The sequence below is a fragment of the Nannobrachium achirus genome, assembly GCF_963921795.1.
Source record: "Nannobrachium achirus genome assembly, chromosome: 15".
In the NCBI taxonomy this organism is placed as follows: domain Eukaryota; kingdom Metazoa; phylum Chordata; class Actinopteri; order Myctophiformes; family Myctophidae; genus Nannobrachium; species Nannobrachium achirus.
Genome location: NC_137822.1, coordinates 53,456,316 through 53,484,258, shown reverse-complemented (window position 1 = coordinate 53,484,258; position 27,943 = coordinate 53,456,316). Strand labels below are relative to the sequence as shown.

General features: G+C 42.5%; 1 protein-coding gene across 1 annotated transcript; it reads left to right on the top strand.

Moving 5' to 3' along the window:
- Nucleotides 1–8: 8 nt before the first annotated feature.
- Nucleotides 9–27,601, top strand: fsd1l (fibronectin type III and SPRY domain containing 1-like). The gene is given in 15 exon segments (XM_080742506.1): nucleotides 9–70; nucleotides 1,836–1,967; nucleotides 11,081–11,182; nucleotides 12,048–12,070; nucleotides 14,346–14,467; nucleotides 15,191–15,406; nucleotides 15,962–16,060; nucleotides 17,861–17,990; nucleotides 19,421–19,453; nucleotides 23,036–23,136; nucleotides 23,972–24,041; nucleotides 25,129–25,310; nucleotides 26,940–27,016; nucleotides 27,018–27,029; nucleotides 27,424–27,601. Coding segments are annotated over 15 exon segments (1,458 nt in total). The 5' UTR covers nucleotides 9–34; the 3' UTR covers nucleotides 27,547–27,601.
- The last annotated feature ends 342 nt before the right edge of the window (nucleotides 27,602–27,943 follow it).

Here is a 27,943-nt window from a genome sequence, read left to right as displayed (position 1 = left end):
GTTAGCCAATAAGAATGAAGAGCTGCATAACTTCATGGAGACGCTGAGTGATACGTTGTCTGCATTGCAGGTGGGCACAGAAAAACAGTGGTACTAGAAGTCCTGGTTAGGATAGAAAACTTTCTGTACTAGAGGTTCTGGTACGAGGTTCTCAACCTTTTCAGGCCGCGACCCCCAAAATAATCATATTTTAACTGGGGACCCTGACGAGCACTAAGAGTTGAGGCATTACATTTTGTTTACAGTTTAGGCATTTAGCAGACGCTTTTAATCCAAAGCGATTTACAATAAGCAGATAATACAGCAGTTGTGAGCATGTAGATCAGCTATTTTCACAATTTCTGCCTCTAATATTTGACAATTTGGCCAATGTTTAATTTATCATTTCAGAGGTATTAAAAAGTCCTTGATTTGTCACTTTACAAATGTGCTATACACTTAACTCATATGCTGCTATTTTAAACATAGGCTGAACTGTTTTCCTGCCAAATTGTCCTTACCTTTTAACGTGGGCACGCGCACGCATCGTGCACGATCTGTGCGCGACTCATCTAGTAGACGTGTTGACAGCTTTCGAATAAAAAAACCCCCATTGAAATAGACATTTCACTAGCTAACAAGAAACACACCATGAAGGTTTAAGGGTTTTAATGAAGTAAAGGGCAGATAAATAATGAGCAGTGATCGATGAGCAGACATGGATCTGTGGTGTAAACGATCATGAATCGATCAGTGATAATAATGAAATCAAGCAGTAATGAGTCCGTAGTGGAAGGAGGGGATTGGGGAGGGTGTAGGTTCCGGGGAGGGTCGCAGACCCTGGAGTCTTGGGGTAGGGGTCGTATAGCGTAATCGTCTGCACCGTCGGCGTCAGTGGCGACGTGGACTGAACCATACGGAAAAAGCAAGAGGGGTTCTGGGAAGTTAGAGTGAGGATAAATAGAGCTAGGTAGATGTCTAGGGGGCGGAGCTAGGGGCCAGGTAGGCCAGGTAGGTGGTGTGAGAGCAGGTAGGTGGAGAGGGGGGAGGAGTCATGGTGTGTTTCTCTCTCTCCTGAACTTCTGTTGTTCCAACACCATATCCGTTGCAAAGCTGTATCCCTGCTTATCCGCCAGTGTTTACATGAAAAAACATTGGAAACAGCCAGCTGTGCGCTATGGTAACACATGGACACGTTCGCGCACATAGCAGACGATATGTGCGCAGATCATATGCCAGGCAGGTAAAAGAATCAAACAGCTACAAAATAAAAAAAACCCGCGTGAAAAAACACCATTCTTTGGCCGTGCAGTCAGCTCACTTGTTTACAATGAAAAGCTAAGCGTTGCGATTGGACGTCAGACCGGATATGGAAACCTAGATCCGGTCCAAACGGGAAATACGACCGGATACAGTTAGGAGGCGGGCCTAAAGAGCCAGAATCGTCTTTTAATCGTTTCATAATGATTAAAGCTAATTAAATCTTTGGGCTCCTCGGGCATCGCAGAGTGATACAGCGGGGATACAGCGGGGAACATCCGGTTTCGACGGGGATCGCAGGAAATGAGTTAAACTGTGTTGGTTTGTTTACTGTCAAATCATGTATTGCACATTAAGTTAAGTTAATCATCTGGGGACCCCCCCCCCAAAATTATTTAGAGACCCCCCTGGGGGTCCCGACCCACAGGTTGAGAACCACTGGGATAGAAAACCCACCAGTACTAGAAGTCCTGGTGGGATAGTAGGCCTACTATCACGGGTCCTGGTAGAAACAAATACCAACAGACAGTACAAGGCAGCCGTTACTAGTAGAGATCGGGTTAGAATGTTAAACCAGTAACTTTCTGTCATACCAGGTGAATTCGTCTGAAGTAACCAGAGACCTGGAGGAGGAGTTTGACTCCTTGTTTTGCATTCTGGCGGAGATGAAGGCGAACATGAGCGACGCCATCCGACAAGATCACACCAGGAAGGAACAGGAACTAAAGGTATGCTTACTCGTTTGGACTGGTTAACTGACCGGCTCAATATTGTTGTTTAGGACTGGTTACTGATCTGGATCGGTTGCGGTTAGATGTCGACTTGGAAGGTCAACTGATTTGATTCCCACCCTATCGGTATGCGAATGAGAAGGCTCTGAGTCGAAGAGCATCACACCTCTCCACACGAGCTGTCACTTGGTTTTCTCTAGTTTTGTATGATGAAGCAGGGCTTTACTTTACAAAAAAACATGCACATTTGAAACTTGGAGGTAAGAGGTTTCTGCCCGACAGTGACGATATGTTGCTATATACTATACATAGCAACAAGAACACCAAAAGGGGTTCGCGTCTTGAAAGATATAGTTACAAATAGGGGTTCCCCTCCTAAATGGGTTAAATACGAAATACAAATAGAAGAATTGAGCCGGAAGGCAAAGCTCTCTGTCTACCGAGCAATCTTCGTTCCTACTCTCACCTATGGTCATGAAGTGTAGGTCATGACCGAAAGTATAAGGTCGAAATGAGTTCCCACAGACCAGGTGGCTGGTATCTCCCTTAGAGATAGGGTGAGAAGTTCAGTCACCCGAGAGAGACTTGGAGTAGAACCACTGCTCCAACACTCACCTAAGTCAGCTTAGGTGGTTTGGGCATCTAGTACGGATGCCCCCCGGGCGCCTTTCTAGGAAGGTCCTCGATGCACGTCCCACTGGGAGGAGACCCCGTGGCAGACCAAAGACCAGATGGAAGGATTATATCTCCAAACTGGCTTGGGAACGCCTCGGTATACTCCCTGAGGGAGTGGAGGAAGTTGCTTGGCATAAGGAAATCTGAAAATCTCAGTTGGAACTGTTACCCCCGCGACCCGATTCTGGATAAGTGGTTGAAGATGGATTTATGGATGGATCCTTTATTTAATTAGTGAATGAAAAATATGATAATTAGATTTCAACTTGGGCTCACAAGGAGCATTATGGTCTGTGCACCTACAGTACTGCCTGCACCTCCAGGGCTCAGTACCCATGGTGATTGGTGAACCATCCAAGGCAACACTCTGAACGTTAGAATTTGTGATCTGATTGATTGTGCTCCAGCTCATGAATTGTTTGGTTTTGCTCAAGGGTGGCACTGGCAGGCCGACCAGCCTCCAAGTAGTTCTCAACCTTTCCAGGCCGCGACCCCCCAAATAATCATTTTAACTGGGGACCCCCCCCCCCCACCCTGACGAGCACCAACAGTTGAGGCATTACATTTTGTATAACACGCTATTTTCACAATTTCTCACTCTAATATTTGACAATTTGGCCAATGTTTAATTTGTCATTTTAGAGGTATTAAAAAGTCCTTAAAGTGTCACTTTAGAAATGTGCATATACCCTCTATACACTTCAACTTTATGTTGGTTTGTTTACTGTTGAGTGAGAAAACAATGTTTCACATTAATCCTCTGGGGGCCCCCCAAAATAATTTGGGGTCCCGACCCACAGGTTGAGAACCACTGCTGTGAAGCACCTGGCACAGAATATAGCAGCTCTGGAGTTGTCAGAGGAGCTACTTGTGTTCTGAATTGTTATCTCTTCCTGGATATCAAACATTTACTGACGCATGCACATTTAATCGCCAATCGACGCGTTGTTAGCTTGAAGATGTGTTATTTGCCCTCACGCATACTGCCCAGTCCCTCCCCTTTCACTATTCTGCTCTTGCATCGCAGTGCAGTATCAACTACCAAGCTGTATCACTCAGTGGACAGACAGACACATGGAGTTGGACTAAATTATTCAACATCGGTTTATGGAACTGGTTTGGATATTTAACATTGCAAACTAAGCTTCTTCGCAAGGTTTGCAAAACGTGTCTCGCGGCCAGGTAAAACAGCGAGCCCCCGCCCGTCCCCACAGCATAAGCACACAGCCTAACATTATTTGAGAAAGCAGAAAGAGGCATGCGTTTGTATGGTAAATAAAACGGTTGACAATTAGGGTCTGATCAGCAGAAGTAGTTGTGACCGTCAGGTCGCAGTTACTATATGAAAACCTCCACCGGGTGTCTGTCAGTCTCTGTCAGTCAGTCCCTCCGTCAGTCAGTCCCTCCGTCTGTCCATCACGCCACGTCACACTTTTGGCCCTACTCTTATCTACGTCACCGTTGCCCCATCCATGCCAAACTTTGCACACACCTTCGCGGCCCCTAATTTCCCACATTCCCACATTCTAGGACACCATGAGGTTGCTTTTTGCAGACAACATTAATGGACACTACGCCTACAGATGTTGCCTAAAAATCACGCACAGCGGGACACAGTATCTTGCAACTCATGTCATCATAAATGTTACAGTCAAATCTTTTGTCCCAGTCCAACCTTGCTGAAAGACAGTCAGCCCCTGACAACACTGGCCACCTTACACATTGCTACAAAACCTGTATATCCACTAATGATGTATCACATCATGGATACGTAACAGTATTCCCCCATATCTTCTTTTTTATACTTAATTGTTTTTACACTTTGGAAACAAATGCTTAGTTAACATTGAGCTGGCCACAATGTTTAGCTGCCCACTGGACCTGTATCCGTCTGGGGGTACAGGAGGGCTTTTTTCTCGTTTTGTGAATTAATAACCATAGAGAAATCCTCCCTCTTGGCTATAGGATACGCGTCCTGGAAGGCTATTGACCGGAACTAGCCAGTCTGGTGTCTGGCCATCTGGTTTATACGGTAGGATCTACACCAGCTATTGTCAAAGAAGGGTACACCCAAGGGGTAGATGGATCGATCCAGGGGAGTATGTGAAATAAAAAGGTGATTTACCTTCCCAAGCAGTTATAATGAATAGCTAACTGTTGTTGTGTTTCCAAAAACAAAGGCACAAACCCCAGTGTAACAACACAATTATATTATCACAATGTCTAACATGTAAGTCTAGTTGAGAGACCAATTATTTTGACGCAACAAAACCGTTTCAAAACACGGCAGAGGAGAATCGCAGCAGTCTGAATCGCCACTCTGCCAGGTGCTGTGATGCCAGCCGATTGAGTTGCATGAAATTCAGCTTGTTAACCCATTTAGAGGTATTGAATGCTTTAACCGGTGAAAAATAGCAGATATACAAGCTCACAGCGCGGCACCGAGTGCCGCGCTGCGAGCTTGTAGATCTGCTATTTTTGAAAAATCATGATTTTTTTTTGCAAGTCTTTGAATATATCCACTTAAAAGCTAACATTTGTAACTTTAATATTTGCTTCTGGGTGGTCCCTGTAACAACATATTTTGAGATGGGGGTCCGTGGCCAAATACATGTAATTTTGGGGGTCCTTGACATGAAAAAGTTTGAGAACAGCATGATTTAGAAGAAGGATTTGGAAGTCGGGTCAAAGATCGGGTCAAATATATTCAAAGACTTGCACTCATTATCAAGATTTTTCAAAAATAGCAGATCTACAAGCTCGCAGCGCGGCACTCGGTGCCGTGCTGTGAGCTTGTATATCTGCTATTTTTCTAAAGTTAAAGCATAAAATAATGGTTAAAGTGGTTAGAATCTAACGCGACTCAGGCGCGTTCCAGATATTTGAGAGTTAAATCGGAAGCAACATGTATTTATGATCACACAGACTCGTTGCTCACACGAAGCTGCCATTGTAACTTTATACACATGTCATCCCCCCACACACACACACACACAAAATGCACACAGTCTAGTGATATGCGAGTCCCTTGTTTTGGCACTCACCAGCTTGCGAGAGGAAGTGAAAACGGGAGCGAGTGAATGAGAGAAAGGCAGGGAGAGTGTAGGCCTATTATATGCACTTCATATTTTTATATAAGATTATACAATGTAATGTATAAAATATTTTAGGTTGACATGTAAATAGTAAACCGTCTCCGCTCACTGCGTTGATGTTTGCTGTGGAAAAACGTCTGTCGCTGCTCGGTGGCTTGGTGTGGACTGTCCAGTTTTATAACTTTGCAAACCACAGCTTGTGCGATGCTGTTGCAACATGCCTCATTAGGCTCACAATAACTGTTGCTGACGGTGTATGAATCACACAGCATCGTTACATTTTGCTTGGAACATAATCCCGCCTACACAATCGCGTCATCTGGCACTTGAAATACTAAAATATATTAACTCATTTGCTGCTATGGCCGAGGAGCCCGAAAAGATCCCGCTGTACGGCCCTGCCATGCCCGAGGAACCCGAGAATTTCCCGTTTTTGAAAAAAATAAATGTAGTAGGCATGATAGCAATCGCGAAATTGCATGTTTAACCCCCATAGCAACCCCATCTTTCAAACATGGCAGCCATCTTTGTTTACATTTTAGGAAAACATAATGGCTGCTATCTCATGAATGCCTGAACGGATTTTTGTTTGAAAGCTGTGAGCAATGTGGACACACGTGGTGCATTATCTAGGCATGGGTGTGCATGATCCGTGCACTATGAATTACATGGAAGTCTATGGAGACAGGGACATACCGGTATGAGAGTACGAAGGTATTGTTAAATGGCAGCAAATGAGTTAAAGACATATTAAACACATAAGAACCCCAGGATCGTGTGTATTGTGTCTTAAACATAATTAAAGTAAGATCTGGTTACAAAAGGGGTGAATTGGCCCTTTAAAGCAAATCATTTTAATGTTTGCAGATTGAGTGCATGCAAGGCACACAGGAAGGCATCTTGAGAAGAGTTGCTGCCATGCAAAAGCCTGAAATCAGCCAGTTGCTAGTCTGCCTCCCCAGACAATGTATTGCGATGGACGTATTCTCTCGCTTCATCTCATGCGCTCTCATTGTAATTTTGCTCTCTCCCTGTCTCTCTCGCATGCATGCACATGCACGCATGGTGTAACCTTGCATCAGCTGATGCCCGCTGTAACAATCTATGCTATTCTATGCTCAATTTCTTTTTTTTAATATTCTTACCCAGTGGTGCTGGGTCTCAGCAGGAAAGGGATACTTGACTTAAAGGTTTGATAACCACTGATCTAGCCAGTTTACAACAACATTCTTGTCCCTGCAGGCTTATGGGCAGTACTAGCTAATTACATATATACAAAATCATTCTGACGTCAGATTAAGAATCAATGTGACAGCGCACCCCAAATCACAAGAGTTTTAACGTCTGCACACATTCAACTACTGAAGTCTGAGCTGTTCTCTTTTAAAGAACTACTAGAGCAAGGGTCTTCAACAGGGGGTCCGGGACCCCTAGGGGGTCCTCAGAGTTACTACAGGGGGTCCTCCAAATCTTTGAGGGATAGAAACTTTTTTCTTCTTTTTTATATTAACTACTTGAACCCAAGTGTCCATATTCTCAGAACTTTAGCCAAAAATAGTCGATCTACAAGGTCACAACGCCTCGCACTATTTTCGCAAAGAGGTTTTGGTAGGGGAAAAAATAGCAGACTAAGTACCAAGCGAAATTTAAGTATTGACGGTTCAAGTGCATAAATATCTGAAAACACAAATTGACATGAATCCAAAATACACTGACGATTGTGCTGTCAAACGATTCAATTATAATCTATGAAAAGGTTGTGGGGGTCCCTGCTTCATCTCTCTCTCAACTTAGGGGCCCTTGGCCTGAAAACGTTGAAGACCCCTGAACTAGAGGTTGGGGGCGGGGCTGCTGGCCCTCCCTCACACCTATGTCACACTGATGTCTGAGCCATTGTGTCAGAGTACCCATTGTATCTGTCTGTCTGTGACACATTGAGGTTAGACAACACCATTTTTGGGGGTACGTAGCTGCATTGGGAACTCCTTATATGGTTATGGCTGAGTCAGAGTGGTGTCAGAGGTTCGCTGGAGAAAATTTTGAGAAAAAAAATTTTTTTGAGAAAAAAAGAATTTTGAGAAAAAAAAATTTTTGAGAAAAAAAATTTTTTGAGAAAAAAAAGTTTGAGAAAAAAAAAATTTGAGAAAAAAAAATTTGAGAAAAAAAAAATTTGAGAAAAAAAAAATGTATGACACCAGCCGCGAGTCTGTACGATAAACGGTTCATGAGATGTAGAGGCACTTCCTGTTTGGCAAAGGGCACTTCCTGTTATAGAGGGGGCGGGGCTTAATCAATTACAGCTCATCCCTATTGGCTGGAAAAAGACCAAAGTTGTGTGTGCATTTTAAAGTTTAAATCACGTTGCTAGGCAAAAGTATGGCAGAGTTATGTGGCGCCAAAGTTTCTGAAAAACCCAGAGTCCCCCATTCAAAGTCAATGGGGTTTTTTGCGCGTAGTTTTTTACGAATTACGTTGCCATGGTAACGCGGATCGGAAAGAAAAGTAATAGCACACCATTCCCGGCCGAGCCGCACATTTTGATGTATATATTGCGGGGGTGGCGTAAATCGTGTGGCAGTTATTACGTGCCGAAGTTTCCCCCATTCTAAGTCAATGGGGTTTTTTGGCGTCGTTTTTTGCGAATTACGTCGCAATGGTAACGCGGATCGGAAAGAAAAGTAATAGCACACCATTCCCGGCCGAGCCGCACGTTTTGATGTATATATTGCGGCGGTGGCGTAAATCGTGCGGCAGTTATTACGGCTCCAAATTTGTGGGATCATTACCTAATTAAGTATGGCGGATTACAATAAGTGTTCTGCTATTGCATAGCAGGCACACTTAATAATTATGTCATACGGGTTTATGAGTTGAGAGAAATCTGCCTCTTTACTCTATCTCCCCATCTCTTGTTGATTCTCTCTCTCTTTCTCACACACACACACACACACACACACACACACACACACACACACACACACACACACACACACACACACACACCACACATTGTGTGAATCATTGAATGTGTGGTTAATGTGTCAGTGGGTGAATGTAAGGGTGCTATAAAAAATGCATTTCTTTCATAAACATTTACTATTTAAGACAGTAATGATGATAATGACATTCGCAGTTTCGCACTTCTGTTTAATGTTTGTAGGCCGACACGCATTAGTCCGACGTTGCGTTTGTCCGACTCTCCCCATTACTAACCCAATCCCTAACCCTAACCAACTCACAATTTGGTCACAATAATCGTGACATGACATTATCATATCATTCCATCCCTACTGACGTGTGCCCGCCGCTTTACTGACTGTCTGTGGGTTAAAGGACAACTCCGCCCCAAAATCACTTCTAGGCTCATTTTCCTACTTATATTGATCCAAAATGACTGTCCATGGGGTTTATTAGGCAGAAATGCCCCTGTTGTCCAGTTTCTCCAGCAGAACCCAGTAGTTCTCGTAGAGTGGCGCATATAAGCCTATCGCTTTTACACTATTTGTTGTGGTCAAAAGTGTTTTTATTTTTCATGATTGTGGTACTAGTAGTCATTACAAACACATCCATGTCATCGTTGTCCCACACAAGCCATCACACTCTGCTAAACAGATATTATGCTTTTATGTGTTTTGCCAAGTCCCAGAAAAGATGCCCTGTGATTGGCCAGTACAGTCACTTTGATTGGCACTTGTGCCGAATGCTCACCCCAAAACATAATTTATGAAATTGTGGAGCCTTGTGTGGGACGACCAAGGCATGGATGTGTTAAATGACAACTAGTAACACATTTGTGAAGAAGAAAATCACTTTTGAACACAACACATAGTGTAAAAGTTATAGGCTTATAGGCTCCACTCTATGCTATGACAGCTGCTGCGTTCTGGTGGGGAAACTGGACAACAGGGGCATTTATGCCTAATAGACCCCATGGACAGTCTTTTGGGATCAGTATATGTAGGAAAATGATCCTAGAAGTGATTTAGGGTGGAGTTATCCTTTAAAAGCAGCTGGCACAGAGCAGAGCAGCATTATTTACTGTTTTACTGTAAACCAGCCATTCTCAGCTTCAGAGTGCCTCCCGGTGGGGGTGCAGAGCTACTGCCCAAACAGAGTGTCTAATCACAATTATTTGAGGTAATCACAATTAGTTTGCATAATCGTCATAATCGTTTCCATGTTGAGAAACGTTAATATAGTTTCAAACACTTTCAAAAAGTTGCGGAAATAGCAGATCTACAAGCTCACAACGCGTTGCGACTACTAATGTTCTTTTTTAAGTATAAAGTTGTCAAATAGGTCAGTCATTTCTTTGTATATTGAGGTTATGTGTCATATCGGCCAGGTGCAACTTCAAAGCCTACAAGCCAAACAGAAATCTAATTGTCAGCGATTAAATCGTTAATCGCAATTATTTGAGTGACAATTAATCGCCATGTAAAATGTCATAATCGTGACAGCCCTGACACCTACAGTACTGCTCTGAAGTTCCTGGCCTATAGCCTGCCCTCTGGTCTGTCCTTGTAACATTCCTTTGCCACTGCCAGAGCCCCTTTTAACTCCTTCTGTAAAGCCTGCAGTGCCATGTGCAATGCTATCCATCTTCTTGTCTTCCTGTTCAACAGGGCTATAATAGTGCCGTTCGATGCGGGACTTGAGTTCTGACTGGTTTACTGACTTATATACTGGTTTACTGACTGGTTTACTGACTTGTATACTGGTTTACTGACTGGTTTACTGAGCTGTATACTGGCTTACTGACTGGTTTACTGACTTGTATACTGGTTTACTGACTGGTTTACTGAGCTGTATACTGGCTTACTGACTGGTTTACTGACTTGTATACTGGCTTACTGACTGGTTTACTGACTTGTATACTGGCTTACTGATTGGTTTACTGACTTGTATACTGGCTTACTGATTGGTTTACTGACTTGCATACTGGCTTACTGACTGGTTTACTGGCTTACTGACTGGTTTACTGACTTGTATACTGGCTTACTGACTGGTTTACTCACTGGGTTACTGGCTTACTGACTGGTTTACTGACTTGTATACTGGCTTACTGACTTGTATACTGGCTTACTGATTGGTTTACTGACTTGTATACTGGCTTACTGACTTGTATACTGGCTTACTGACTTGTATACTGGTTTACTAAATGGTTTACTGACTTGTATACTGGTTTACTGAATGGTTTACTGACTTGTATACTGGCTTACTGACTTGTATACTGGCTTACTGACTTGTATACTGGTTTACTGACTGGTTTACAGACTTGTGGTTTACTGACTCATTTACCGTACTGACTGTTGGTGTGTTTGTGTCTCATCTCTGCAGAAGCAGCTGGGGCAGAGCAGAGCGGCTCTGGAGTCTTCCGAGGAGCTGCTGAACTTCGCCAACGACACCCTCCGTTTGAACGACGAGGAGGAATTCGCCCAGGTCCATAGATCCTTTTATGAACCCTGGATCGATCGGAAAGATCCTCTGATCGATCCAAATAAACCTCCATGTCATTGGTTCAACGGCCGCACATTTGTCTCTGCCAATGAGACGAGCTGCGGGCCGCTGAATACGTCCTCCGTTTCCCCCGTACTTGATTTTTGATTTCCACCGAATGCTAACGCCGCTAGCACTAACCTTTCACCCTCCATGGCTGTACTCTTCCTCCCTCTCTCCCCCTCTCCCCCCATCTACTCTCTCTCTCTCTCTCTCTTTATCTCTATCCCCTTATGCCCCCCTCTCATCTCAATTTAGTGCATTTGACTTTATTGGCATGAATGTCAATATATTTTGTATATTAAAACATTTAGTCAACATCACTACATTAACCACTTATACCCTATACAGTATATACTGTGCACCCGTTTGTTGTATGTCAAATAGTATAATTTATTTTCGCCAAATGTTTTAGTATTTTTGCCAAATGTTCACAGTATCATGGAATGCACAGAATAGGGATTTAGTTACAAATGTTCGCTTGAAAAATACATATAGGCCTATTCAAAGGAGTTTCACAGTGTGGCACCGAGTACCACGCTGCGAGCTTGTAGATCTGCTATTTTCCAATAGCTAAAGTATAAAATAATTTAGGCCCCTCCACCTTGGGCCCTTGTAACTCATCCGGAACGCAGGGATCGAGGTTCGACAGGAATCAGTGGTGATCCGCATCAATCCCTGCTGTGACTATAACTTTTTTTTAAATAACCACTCACTTTCTGTCTACTAACAACAATTTCCTTTTCTCCCTTTTTTCTTTTTGTGAAATCTTTCCTCTTTCTTCCTCTTCTTCTTCTTCTTCCCCAAGGCTGCGAGGCAGATCAAAGATAGGTACGGTATCTCCTCTTTTGAATCCTTCTAGTCTCTCTCTCTTGCTGGTAGAAGTTGTGTTGTAGTTCTCAGGTCAAGCCCCGGACAGAAGTATTCCGTAGATGCTGATCAGCCCGTTTGCAGCATGAGGTTTTGTGGTAACAAGAGCCATGGTGGCCACCAGGTGCCTTTCTGTTCACCCATTACCCACCCAAAACTAGGGATGGGACGATAATCGCTATTATCATTTATCACACTCACGGAAATCGTATAGGGCTTTCACGATTATGACATTTTACATGAAGATTAATTGTCACTCAAATAATTTGCGATTAACGATTTAATTGTGTTTTTGTCGTTGACAATTACATTTCTGTTTGGCTTGTAGGCTTTGAAGTTGCACACGGTAGATATGACACATAACCTAAATATACAAAGAAATTACTGACATGTTTGACCATTTTTATACTTAAAAAAGAACATTGATAGTGGAAATAGCCGATCTACAAGTAACTGATCTGCTATTTCCACTATTTTTTCAAATGTTTGAAAATACATGATCATTTTTCAACATAGAAACGATTATGACGATTATGACAAAATAATTGTGATTATGTCAAATAATTGACATTAGACGATTATGTAATAATTGTGACAGCCCTAATCGTATCGTGGAGATTTAAATTTATCGTGAAATAATCCTCCGATTTGCCGAGCTGCATATCCGCTGCCATTTAAACCCTCTATAATTGGTAAATGAACCTGGAAATAACGTACTTGATACAGTCTTTTTTTTACTCTCCACCAAATCTCTTTGCCAAAAAATAGACGACCTGCTATTTTTTGGTAAATGTTCCGCCCCAGGATAATGGATGTTGGGGATATTTTTATTACCGCGATAATATCGTAAATCGCAATTTATTTGGTCACAATATTCGTGACATGACATTTTCATATCGTCCCATCCCTTCCCAAAACGCCACAGGTCCGGTACTGATTTTACATTTGAGAACATTTACGAACAAAAACACCTTGCAATAAAGGTTTGTGTTCGACGCCAGGGAAAAGCCACATATCTAGGCCTAAACTTTTTTTTACCTTTGTCATTTTGTTGATTTTCCAGTTCAGTAGATTTTTTTAGGACTTTTATAGTTTTGTCGAGTTTAACTTGCTAACCCATTTCATGCCATCCTTATGATTCTTTTTTTGCTCTGTGCATGCAAATGCCCATCATGTGGTGTTGAGGGGGCTGCTAGATTTTGCTGTGGTGCTAACTGGCTAGCTACAGAGCATGCTAATCTTGTGTTTTACTCAACTTACTCTATTCTATTTTATTCTCTTATACTTACTTCTGCTGCATTCAAATGTTTCTATTTGAATTAGATTGTAGTGTATTCTGTGTTATTCTATGGTAGTATTCTGTTAGACTATGCTATTCTACTATGTGCTGTTTTATTCTAATATAGGACACTACATAATTTTCTATTTCATTATATTATACTCTGTTCTCTACTCTATGTGGCCATGGACCCCCATCTGAAAATATTTTGTGCCAGGGACCCCCCATACAAGATTTGTGTTAATACAAATGTATTTTTCTTGTAGATCGGCTATATTCAAAGTGTATAGGGTTAAACGGATTGTGATACTATTTCAACACATTTAGCTGGGGAACCCCACATTGCCCACAAGGATCCCTTAGGGGTCACCGGACCCCATTTTGAGAACCACGTTTGTATTCATTTCTGCTATATTTCATTCTTTTCTATTTTACTATCCTGTTATTGCGTTCTGCTCTAGTCCAGTGGTTCTCAACCTGTGGGCCCGAATGCTTTTTTGGGGTCCCCAGATGATCAACTTAATGTGCAACACTGTTTTCTCACTCAACAGTGAACAAACCAACATAAAGTTTAAGTGTATAGAGGGTATCTGCACATTTCTAAAGTGATAATTCAAGGACTTTTTAATACCTCTATAATGACAAATTAAACATTGGCAAAATTGTCAAAATAATGTTAGAGGCAGAAATTGTGAAAACGCCTCACAATCGAACCGTGTTATACAAAATGTAATGCCTCAACTCTTAGTGCTCCTCAGGGTGGGGGGTCCCCAGTTAAAATATGATTATTTGGGGGGTTGCGGCCTGAAAAGGTTGAGGACCACTACTCTAGTCTAGTCTATTCTACTCAGTTCAGTTCTAGTGTTATTCTGCTCTGTGCTGTTCTTGTCCTTTCTGCTCCGCTTTTATCCCATTATATTCTACTCTGCTTTATTTTCCATTGGATTTATTCAACAGGGTTACCATGGCGCCCGCCTTCCGTTTGACAATGAGGCCGACGGCTTCTGCGAATCTCAGTCACCTCACAGTAGATTTCAGAATAGAACAACGTCTTCTACAGGGTCTCCATTTTCTACCTGGTATTTATCATGATTTACCCCCGTTTTGTCTCCCTAAATGTTGTCGTTCCTCCCCACACACATTTATCTGTGTTGCCACTGCTGTTGTGTCCTATTGACTCACTTGCCAGTGAGGAGCCCCCACCGGGAGGACGAAGTCATAGAGCCTTCATCCTACTCCTCCCACCCCAACAGTTTGAATTGTTGGGACCCCTGTGCATCATCTAATTAGTATTATTATTTGTATTATTATCATATAAATCAGGGGGGCCAAGGACCCTTTAGCTGAGAGAGAGATGAAGCAGGGACCCCCACAACCTTTTCATAGATTCCATATGGTTTCATTGTTTGACAGGTTTTTTACTATGGTTAAAGACATGCAAATGCCCTCTTTCCATGCCATACCTGAAGGCAGCATTCAAGAGAATTGCCTTGTCCAAACTCTCCTGAACTTGAATGCAGCGTCTTGTGCTGAAAGACTTGCCCTCTCTGTGTAGAAACCAATGCCGCTACGCCACATCTCCAGTATATTGACTTGATTATGCTTAGTTCCGTGTGGTTTCACACACCGAAAATAGCCGACCTCCAAGCTCACAATGCGTCGCAGTGTGACGCGTTGTGAGCTTGGAGGTCTGCTATTTTCAATACTTTCACCAAAAAGCCCTTTTATAAATGTCAGCCCCTGCCTCTCTAACATTCTCTGCGCGATTATTACTGTCTCACAGCGGTGTCCTTCTGTCCCAGTGCCCAGAGCTCCAGAGATAGACCTCTCCGAGTGTGTTGTGAGTGACAACACGGTAACAGTTGCCTGGCGATCGCCCCCCGGTGGCGACGAGAGCCAGGTGGACCAATATGAACTGGAGTACCGCAAGACGGACCACGAAGGACTGGCACGAGTCCGAGACCACAACCCCTGGGAGACCATGGAAGAAATCAGGACCACTCAGCACACACTAACAGGTCATAGGATATTATATGATATTTATATTGTGTGTGTGTGTGTGTGTGTGTGTGTGTGTGTGTGTGTGTGTGTGTGTGTGTGTGTTCAATATAATTTGAACCAACACACAGACGTAAAGGGTGTTCAATAGTTTATTTATGAAAAAAAGAAAGAGACAATCGGGTGGAGTTAGCTGGTTTGGCAGAAAGTGTGGAGTTATGAGTTTTTGTCACTTTGTACTACTTTCAATTGGTTCAATATTATTTTAACCAACAATCAGCTGTAAAGGGCGTTCAATAGCCTGATTTATGCCCAAAAAATCTAAAACCTCAAAAACAATGTTCATATTACTGTTTTATTGTCTTATGTTGACGTGGTTTAAAGCAACACCTTTTATTTTTTTATATATATATAAAACGATTTGTCGACGAGTCACATTAAACCCCCTGACTCAACTCAACTTGATAAATCCTGAGTCGAAGACAGCCCAAATATATACAGTATATATGACAAATATCTGAACGTCTCTCTCTCTCTCTCTCTCTCTCTCTCTCTCTCTCTCTCTCTCTCTCCAGGTCTCAGGTTCGATTCCCGCTACATGAACTTTCGAGTCCGAGCGCGGAACAAGGCAGCAGCCGGCGACTACTCTGACCCCGTAACCTTGGAAACCAGAGGTCGGCTCTAGTTTCTTCTAATATTCTTCTTTTGTTGAGCTTGAAAGTGCTTGGAAGACTTCTTGGATGTGCTTGATGAACTGCACGTTGTCGTGTACAGCTTATGAAGCCTTTGTCAGTGCTTTAAAGACTTAACTGTTGATGGTGCTTGATATTTACTAGTATTTTTTATTCAGTTTTCATCAATCTACATTATGCCAGGTGCCTTTAGTTGTGAAAGCACCTGTCAGTTCTTGAACAAAATGTTGGAATTCATCTATTTACCTACAGTACATTTGATTAAGAGTCAAAGAAAGTCAGTGTTTATGGTGCCCGGAAGTTATTTGCTCTTAAAGGTGATACACCATGCATTTAAAAAGTATTTATGTCATATTGTTTATGTCCCAAGAAACGTTTTTCAAAAGGTTTGAGGCTAAATTACCACTCCTGAATAGAGAGCCTCTCATTTTTTAATGGCTCTCAGAGCATTTTCAGCTGCAGTACCACCTTTGGCCTGAACTGCGCCAAAGGTATTTTAATTTTTTTAATTTTCTTCAAAAACTGCCGTTTATGACGTCACAAACGGCAGCAAATCTGGACAGCCTGTTTTGAGAACCCGTGGGATGCTTTTAACCTCCACCTTCCCAAAACCAGAGAAAGACACAACGGTCTGAAATGGGACTTTGTGAGGATAGAAGGTGCTAGTGGGACCCCAAAAAAAGGTTTTAAAATAGGAAAAGTGAATTTTCATGGTGTATCACCTTTAAGCTGTGTTTGTAAAGGCCTCTCTCTGTGGTGCTTCTGAAAGCACTATAGGCCAGGGTTTCCCAAAGTGGGTGCCAATCCAGGGATGCCACAGAATAATCTGATAACATTTGGAATTCATCAATATCACTACATCAATATCACTATGCTTAGTAAAACAGACCTGATTTGCACGGTACTTGATTAGTTCTTTTTCCATCTATGTTGTGAGCTTGTAGATCGGCTATTTTTGGTGAACCTTCCCCGGAGAATAGGGATGCTTTGGTTCAAGTGGTTAAATGTCAAGCATAACAGCTGCGAGCTTGTAGATCTGCTATTTTTGAAAGGTCGTGAAAATGTGCGCAAATCTTTGAATATATGTATTTTTTTAAGCAAACATTTATAACCCAAATTTTGCTGAAAAGGTTTGAGCACCACTGACATAGAATCGGGTAAAAAAATATCCAAAGACTTGCACAAATTTTCATGATTTTTCAAAAATAGCAGATCTACAAGCTCGCAGCTCGTGAGCTTGTATATCTGCTATTTCTCAATAGATAAAGCATTAAATAATGCGTAATAATGTGTTCCCAATCTAAATGGGTCAGAACATTCATGGGGGGGTCCACAGTGAATCCTTGTACCCGGGGCTCAGAATTTGGTGCAACACCCCTTTCGAAGAGAAGTGAATATGGACTCTATTCACGCCCCGCCCACTCAGCAAATTTCTCAGCAACTTCCTGGCGCTTTGAAGGGGAAACCCCGCTAAAAGCCCATAGAGTTAATACAGAAATCGCTGGACTTAAAACCAGCAAATCGTTATTTCGAACGGTAAAGTAAATTATAATGCTTTGTGCCTTTTACTATCTTGTGTTCTTGATCATGCTAGCCGTATTTTATACTTTACTATTCGGAGATTGCATTAAATTTGCGATTTCTGTGTTAACTCTATGGGCTTTTAGCAGGGTTTACCCTTCAAAGCACCAGGAAGTTGCTGAGAAATTTGCTGAGTGGGCGGGGCGTGAATATAGAGTCCATTGACAGTGCTTTGTGGCTTTCCGTCTCTCGGTCACACAGCGCTGAACTTCGTCTTTGACGCCTCGACCAGCCACGCCAACCTGAAGGTGGAGGCCTCCTCCGTGGAGTGGGACTCCCAGGGGTTGAAGGGCCAGGAGGGGAAGGTCAAAGGCAAGGAGAACAAGGGAAGGTGAGTCGCTTTCCTTTTCATTTTATGCTTTAACTATCAAATACCTGGAACGCGCCCGAGTCGCCTTAGATTTGAACCACTTTAACCATTATTTTATGCTTTAACTTTAGAAAAATAGCAGATATACAAACCGAGTGCCGCGCTGCGAGCTTGTAGATCTGCTATTTTTGAAAAAAATCGTGAAAATGTGCGCAAGTCTTTGAATATCTTTGACCCGATCTTTGACCCGACTTCTAAATCCTTCCCCTGAATCAGTGGTTCTCAAACTTTTTCATGTCAAGGACCCCCAAAATTACAGGAATTTAGCCACAGACCCCCATCTCAAAATATGTTGTCCCAGGGACCCCCCCAGAAGCAAATATTTGAGTTACAAATGTTGGCTTTTAAATAGATATGTTCAAAGACTTGCAAAGAAAAATCATGATTTTTCAAAAATAGCAGATCTACAAGCTCGCAGCGCGGCACTCGGTGCCGCGCTGTGAGCTTGTATATCTGCTATTTTTCACTGGTTAAAGCATTCAATAATTCTAGGCCTAAATGGGTTAACTATCAAAAAATAGCAGATCCACAAGCTCACAGCTTCTAGATCTGCTATTTTTGAAAGGTTGTGAAAATGTGTGTCTTTGAATATTTTGACCCGATTCTATAAATGTCCTCTTAACTCCTTCAAGTTTTTTTAGAAAAAACGGCGTCAGTAGTGCTTCATGTCAAGGACTTCCAAAATGATATGTATTTGATCACGGACCCCCCCATCTCATAATATTTAGTTCCAGGGACCCCCCAGAAGCAAACTTTGAATCACAAATGTCCGCTTAAAAAAATACATATATTCAAATTTTGCACACATTTTCACGACTCTTCAAAGATAGCAGATCTACAAGCTTGCATATCTGCCATTTTTCAATAGCTAAATTATAAAATAAGTCCAGGTCTTAACTCTCAAATACCTGGAACGCGCCCGAGTTGCGGTAGATTTTAACCACTTTAACCATTATTTTATGCTTTAACTATTGAAAAATAGCAGATATACAAGCTCACAGCGCGGCACCGAGTGCCGCGCTGCGAGCTTGTAGATCTGCTATTTTTGAAAAATCATGAAAATGTGTGCAAGTCTTTGAATATCTTTGACCCGACTTCTAAATCCTTCTTCTAAATCATGTTGTTCTCAAACATTTTCATGTCAAGCACCCCCAAAATTACAGGTATTCGGCCGCGGACCCCTATCTCAAAATATGTTGTTCCAGGGACCACCCAGAAGCAAATATTTGAGTTACAAATGTTTGCTTTTAAATAGATATATTCAAAGACTTGCAAAGAAAAATCATGTTCCAGGTCTTAATGGGTTGAAGAAACCTTCCCTCATTTAGTTTTTTTATCTTGTTTCCTTGTTGACATGACCTCTTGTCTTCATTCTGTTTGTCCCTGAACAGCGCCCTCCTAACCAATGTGAAGAACGCGTCCAGGTGAACCCTTTAGACACTTAGTGTGACCTCTGGTGTGCCCCTGACCTTTCTTAGCCTTCTAGGTAGCATGTGACGTGGCGGCATTTCACAACACGTTAAAGGAACCCGTTTGAGGCCTTTTCTTCCTTGACCTCATCTCCTCCGTCCGGAGCTCGTGATTGGACAGCACCGCTTCCGTCCCCGCCCCCAGAGTCTTGGACTTGGAACAAGTCCTGGACTCTGATATTAAATCGTCGTTGTCGGGTGGAAACCTTGTATGTCCAAAAGCGTTCGTTTTGTATCATTTAAAAAATGAACTAAACTAGTGAAAACAGCCGATCTACCGCGAGGCGTTGTGTGCTTGTAGATTTGCTGTTTTCACTACTTCTGTGTGACGGCCTTGTCTGATGAAGCAGGGCTTTACTTCGCGGAAAAACATACAAATTTGAAACTTGGAGATACGAGGTTTCTGCCCGACAGTGACGGAATAAGTATTGCTTGTCCGTTCGTGAAACTCCTTCGCGGTCACGTTTTCACATTCGCATTTCACATTATTATGCCTTCAAATAATATCTCCAACGAGATGGGGTCTTGTTGGATGATAAATATTGTGAAAATACTCAGGGGCTTTTATTTCCTTGCCTTACTGGAAGTGTGCTCAAGAAATTTGGCGCTGTTCCGTCCACACGCACGCGCGCACGCACGCACGCACGCACGCACGCACGCACGCACGCACGCACGCACGCACGCACGCACGCACGCACACACACACACACACACACACACACACACACACACACACACACACACACACACACACACACACACACACACACACACACACATTTGAATAATTTTATTTGGATCTACAACAACAATTAACATGCCAGATCCAATTTTTTTTGAATAGGGTTTCAAATGATGGCAAAACCAGACGCAGTATGCAGTATGTTTAACATACAGAATAATATGGAATGCAATGATTATACTCTATCTAAGAAAATGTCCACTCGAGGATAGACAAAGCATCGCCTCTTCCAGATAGAGAGACTGCCGATCGCTGCAGAGACTGAGCAGTACTTGGCCATTCTTTTTGCAGCAATCTTCTGCAGTCCTCCGAGTTGTAGTCCACGGAGCAGTCTGTGGACAAAACTGGACATGCCCCAGACTTCCAAACACCAGCGCAATGAATTGGCAATTATAACCAAGTGACTTGATGCGCTCTACCAAGGGCTGATATTTCATAAGTTTGGATATGAAGCAAGTATCCATATACAGATCGAAAGAACAACCCATTTCAAAGATGACAACTGATTTACCTGTTTCGTGAATGAAAATAATATCTGGAGCATTTGGAACATTACAAAACATATTGTCATCGGTGGAATAGTGTTCAAACCAGTCTAAATTAACAGTGCTGTGCAAATCCCTTTTAGATGTTATGTCCTGTACCTGTCTCTGATGTCACTAGAGATTAGATCCACCAGCCGATCATGCCTGGCAATGTACAGTCCACACACACACACACACACACACACACACACACACACACACACACACACACACACACACACACACACACACACACACAGGGGTGTCACACCAAATTCTGGGCCCTGGGTACAAGGATTCACTGCGGGCCCCCCATGAATGTTAACTATTGAAAAATAGCAGATATACAAGCTCACAGCGCGGCACCGAGTGCCGCGCTGCGAGCTTGTATATCTGCTATTTTTGAAAAATCAGGAAAATGTGTGCAAGAAACCTATGTCAAGGACCCCCAAGATGATATGTATTTGGCCACGGACCCCGATCTCAAAATATTTCGTTCCAGGGACCCCCAGAAGCAAAATTTGAGTTAGAAATGTTCGCTTAAGAAATACATATATTCAAAGATTTTCACACATTTTCACAACTTTTCAAGCTATTTTTCAATAGACAAAGTTATTAGGGCCCCTCCACCTTGGGCCCCAGTAACTCAGTCCCACTTTCCTACCCCTTGTGACGCCCCTGCACACACACACACACACACACACACACACACACACACACACACACACACACACACACACACACACACACACACACACACACACAAGTGAGCCTATCGAATCTACACGGAGGTGAGGTTACCGAGGAAGTGGCCCCAGGGGTTGGTTCCTTTAATGTAGCTGCTATGCGCTTGTGTCATTCTTTTATCTTTTTATAGCCATATGTTTCAAAAAGACGGATGTTTTGAGTCACGTCTTTGTAAATGTTCAATGCTGTGAGTCACTAAACAGGGCTGTGGTGAGAAGTGACCGGGACTTACGCATAGGGCAGATTGGCATAACAGCTAAAATTGAGAGAAATAATATTTGGGTTCACTGGAACCTTGGAACCAGGTTGTAAGACCGCCCTGGTCCCCCACGATCCTGGCGCATGAGACCACTTTTGGGATTTCGACAAGGGTGAACAGACAGAGGCCCACGTTTGTTCTGCGGCTGTGTGAGAGGAAATAAGAGGAAACTACCAGTCTTACCATACATACTTTGCGAATAATGTGAATGAATAGCATTTAATATACCCCTTTTCCATGAGAATTAGCTTGTACTATTTGTATGCAGGTTCTTTAAATGTGGGAAAAACATCCTTTCCCACTGCCAGTATATGAGTATACCATAAAACATATCCATCTTTACAAATAAAAGGAGGTCTTAATCGTGACATTTTGCCAAAATATGAGTGTGATCTTAAAGTACCTGCAAGTCTCTCTCTCTCTCTCTCTCTCTCTCTCTCTCTGTCTCCCTCAACATCAGCTTGGGGTTTTAGGGCCTACAGTACACACACGACACACACGCGTATGCACGCGCGCACACACACACACACACACACACACACACACACACACAAACACACACACACACACACACACACACACACACACACACACACACACACACACACACACACACACACACACACACACACACACACATGAACAAACAAAGGGATGAAAGGGAGGAGAGAAAGAAGAGAGAAGAGAAAGATTCCTTCTGCCTTCTTATCGTCTTAGAACTCGAAAAAGCATAATTTTAAGATGAATGAAATGATTAGATAAGAAGAAAAGGAATGAATAATTATAATGAAATGTAATAAATAATTGATAAAAAAACATGACATTATATTTCTATTTGCAAAAGTTGTATTAAATGAATAAAGAACATTGATTTGCGACTCAAGGCGACGGTTGTTTCAAGCTTAACGTTTAAAGCTGTGATCTTTAACACTTGCTTAACACTTACCACTATTATGTTTGTTTTTGTTAGCCAAGGGATAACGTCTCTCTCCTCATCCCTCCAAAGTGTGGCTTATTAGCATTACTGATAGCATCGTAGCATAGTCGCATTGCTTGTGAGAGGAATGTTTGTTTGTTTCTAGGCATTTCTATCCTTTTTTTTGTTCTTTTCGGTTTACTTGACTTGCAATTAATAAAAGAAATAAAAAACCTTTTTAAAAGTCCAAGGTACCTGGGCCCCAAGAACACACTATCATGTGCTAACTTGTGACGTTCTCACCCGTTCCAATCCCCCCCCCCCTCCCCCACCCCCACCCCTGTGCAAGAAGCGGGACCCCGTCACCCAAGAGGACGGCAGTGACCCGTTCACCGGCGACCAGAGGAGGAGCGCGCGACCGCTTCACCGGAGAGTCGTACACAGTCCTCGGTATGACCGGCAGGGGTGTCGCACTAAATCCTGGGCCCAGGATTCATTCTGGGCCCAGGATTCATTTCAATTATTTTGTGTTATAACTATTGAAAAATAGCAGATACACAAGCTCGGTGCCGCGCTGCGAGCTTGTAGATCTGCTGTTTTTGAAAAATCGTGAAAACTCAGCAAGTCGCTGAATATTTCAAATCCTATTTCACATTTCACGTTTGAAAAACCTATGTTTCTATGCCAGTGGTGCTCAAACCTTTTCATGTGAAGGACCCCCAAAATGATATGTATTTGGCCACGGAACCCCCATCTCAAAATATGTAGTTCCAGGGACCCCCCAGAAGCAAAATTTTAGTTGCAAATGTTTGCTTAAAAAATACATATATTCAAAGATTTGGCACATTTTCACAACTTTTCGAGAATAGCAGATCTACAAGCTTGCAGCGCGGTACCAAGTGCCGCGCTGTGAGCTTGTATATCTGCTATTTTTCAATAGCTAAAGTATAGAATAATTCCAGGTCCCTCCACCTTGGGCCCTAGTAACTGAGTCCCCCCCCCCCCCCCCCCCCCCCCCCCCCACACACACACACACACACACACTTTTGACGTCCCTGATGACTTGAAAACCTTCTCAGTCAGTTGCTGTTGGTCTGTCTCCATACCGTAGTTCAGTGTTTCTCAACGGGTCCATTTGGTTCCATTTGTACACTGTCAGAGTTACAGACTTGCATGGGTCAATTTAGACCCCCCCCTAAAGGAACCCACAGAGTCCCTGGAATCCACTTTGAGAACCACTGCCATAGTTTGTTGTTCTGACCACCCTGTGTCTCTGCCATTCCAGGAGATACCAGCATAGACTGTGGTCAGCATTACTGGGAGGTTCGCCCATATAAGGACTGCAAGGCCTACAGGTACTAACTGTACCATTATACTACTGGTACTACTAGTACTACTAGTACTACTGCTATACTACAGGGGTGTCCAAACCTTTTTTCAAAGGGACCACATTAGAATATATTAAATCACCCAAGGGCCGACTATATCTGCTGGCATAATGTACCTTCTGACAATATCACATACATATGTTTAACTATCATTTAATGTCAGCAGTTTTTTGTCAGGTGTGAACAAAACACAAATATATATATATATATCTTTTTCTCAGCCTGATTTCTCATTAACAAATGTAACCAGGCGTGCAAGGTTAAAACACAAAATACAATAAAAGAATGAGACAAAAGGGAACAAGGAATCCTGATAAATTATACTCTGGGAAAATAGTCTTGTTTGACGGTGCTGGCGGACCTTTTTTTTTTGGCCACCAGGCCGCACTTTGGACACCCCTACTACAATGTCTACTATACTACAACTATTCTGTGTGTGTGTGTGTGTGTGCGCGTGTGTGCGTGCGTGCGTGCGTGTGTGTGTGTTGTGTGTGTGAGGGCATTCACGAATAGTGATTTTTAGTATTCAAATTATTCGACCTCAAAGTATTCGATTAGTCGAATATTTGACAGGACTGGCCAATCTACATGCTCACAACGCCTCGCAACGAGAGGCGTTGTGAGCATGTAGATCTGCTATTTTCACAATATATATCTGCGGAACCGAGTGCTTGTCAGGGTGGGGGTCCCCAGTTCATATATGTTTATTTTGGGGGTCACGTCCTAAAAAGTTTGAGAACCCCTGGTATAGAGCATTAACAAATTCATCCACCAATTGACAACTAATTCTTATGACTTCCTATCTAGCCACGCTTTATAAACTATATATTTTTTAAAGAGAAAACAATAAAAATAAGCGAATATTCGACTCCGGTGAACAACGTCGAATAGTGACTTTGATATTCGAATATTTGGTGAATGCCCTAGTGTGTGTGTGTATTGTTTTCTTCTTCTTTGTGTGTGTGTGTGTGTGTGTGCGTGCACATGTACACACGTCGTCCATTGTTTCCCCCCCCCCCACCCCAAAAAAATTATAATTGTGATGTGGTTGCAGTTTGGGCGTGGCCTACCGGGGCCTAGGCAAGTTCGACCAGTTGGGGAAGAGCGGCGGCGCGTGGTGCATCCACGTCAACCAATGGCTACAGACGAACATGGCCGCCAAACACTACAACAAGTCCAAGAGTCTGGATGCCCCGGTCCCCGAGCTGATCGGAATCTACTGCGACATGGACAGCGGTAACGTTGCCGTTAGTGTAGAACAGGGATGGGACGATAATCGCTATCATCGTTTATCGTGATAAACACTCGCGATAATCGTATCGTGGCGATTTAATTATCATGAAATCGTCCTCCGTCATGCACTGGGATCACCTTTTATTTGCCGAGCTGCATATCCGGTACCATTTAAAACCATTTAGGCCTGAACACATTATGACACAATATTTTATGCTTTAAATATAAAAAAATAGCAGATATACAAGCTCACAGCGCGGCACCGAGTGCCGCGCTGCGAGCTTGTATATCTGCTATTTTTAAAAAAATCGTGAAAATTTGAATTTTGACCCGATTCTATAAGTGTCTTTTAAATCCTTCTAAGATTTTTGGAGAAAACCCATGTTTCTATGTCAGCAATCTGGCCAGCCATCGTCAACGAAGAGGTCCTTTTCAATTAACTGGAGCTCAGTTAGTCTGTTCTTGAGAGACTACTATGTCAGTGGTGCTCAAACCTTTTCATGTGAAGGACCCCCAAAATGATATTTATTTGGCCACGGACCCCCATTTCAAAATATCTAGTTCCAGGGACCACCCAGAAGCAAAATTTGAGTTACAAACGTTCGCTTGAAAATACATATATATTCAAAGATTTGCACACATTTTCACGACTTTTTCAAAAATAGCAGATCTACAAGCTCGCAGCGCGGCACTCGGTGCCGCGCTGTGAGCTTGTATATCTGCTATTTTTCACTGGTTAAAGCATTCAATAATTCTAGGCCTTAAATGGGTTAAACCCTCTATAATTGGTCAAAGGGATCTGTAAATAACGTACTTGATACGTTCTTTTTTTACTCTTTACCAAATCCCTTTGCCAAAAAATAGTCGATCTATAAGCTCACAAGACGTTGCGGTGTGAGCTTGTAGATCTGATATTTTTTGTTCCGCCCCAGGATAATGGATCTTGGGGATATTTTGATTATCGCGATAATATCGTACATCACAATTTTTTGGGTCACAATAATCGTGATATCAAATGTTTCCCATCCCGCGTAGCACAGGGTGCACTGGCCTTTTGGGGGCCAGTGCACCCTATCCAATAACCAGGTCCCTTATACCCTCCACACCTAATTATTGTGTATTGTGTTGCTCATATGATTTTGAAAACATTGTTTTGATTTCCAAATATCAGATTTCACATTAAACTGGACTGTTAGTATGTGATTATTATGTAATTATTAGCAGGCCTAGTCACCGCCCTGTTAAGAGGGATGTCAGGCACTGTCACAGAGCCCTGTGACATGATACTGACCATGTCTCTCACATTTTAACCATGATGACACTGACATCATGCCAGTATTCAACAGAACATTAATATTGACAATTAAACATTAAACATAGAACAAACATTTAACTGAACAATGAAAAAATGTCAAACGTGGAAAAAGACTAAACACTAAATGCTGAATATTGAACATTAAGCGTTGTAGTAAGCAATGTTCAAGTGGAAATGACGTAAATCAGGTGTTTATTAATCAGACTCTCTCTCTCTCTCTCTCTCTCTCTCTCTCTCTCTCTCTCTCTCTCTCTCTCTCTCTCTCTCTCTCTCTCTCTCTCTCTCTCTCTCTCTCTCTCTCTCTCTCTCTCTCTCAGGTCTTCTATCGTTCTATAATGCTGAGACCAAACAGCTCCTTCACTCGTTTAAAGCCAAGTTCAACCAGCCTCTCGTTCCCAGCCTTCACGGTCACTCAATACATTTTATTTCCGTTTTATTTTGTTCTGTTTCATTTCATTCAATAACATTCGTAAATGTATAACAATACATTTATTGTCTTTTTTATTGTAGCAGTAAAAAGAAAGTTGTATTTCGTCGTTGTCGGGTGAAAACCTTGTATGTCCAAAACCGTTCGTTTTGCATTTATCATTTTAAAAGTGATTTAAACTAGTGAAAACAGCCGATCTACAAGTCTACTTGTAGATCGGCAGTTTTCACTACTTTTGTGGGCCTTGTACGATGAAGCAGGGCTTTACTTTGCGAAAGAACGTACACATTTGAAACTTGGAGATACGAGGTTTCCACCCCGACAACGACGATTTGTAAATGTATAATTTATTCTCATTTTGTTTATTGTTGCAGGTATGGTTCGGCGGTTTGACATTGTTTACTGGACTTCAGGTTCCCAGCGGGGTGAAAAGCTTACAGAAAACAGAGAACGGACTGACCGGATCCAACAGCAGCCTCAACAGCATGCAGCAGTAGCCCCCCCCCACCCCCACACCCCCTCCAAAGAAACCCCCTCTCCCTTAAAGGGATCATTCACTTTCAAAAGAACTTTTGGCCATTTCATCGTCTACTCAGGCTTTTGGGAACCCCCCCCCGGGACAGTTTCTAAGTTGCTCGATTCAGTATTTAGATAGTTGATATTCATTTTATCAGACACACCCCCTTCCTACATTTTAACCATGATAGGTGAATTGAAAACACCCGTCCTTGGTTCTGGTTACTCATACTTCGATCGAAAATCAGGTAAATTACATTCATCGAGTTGATTATGACACGCAAAGTGCTAATATCACAATACATATCCGCAGGAGCTTTAACAATGTAGATGGCTACCGTTTTATTCATATGCAATATTAGCTACATCAAGCCAGCT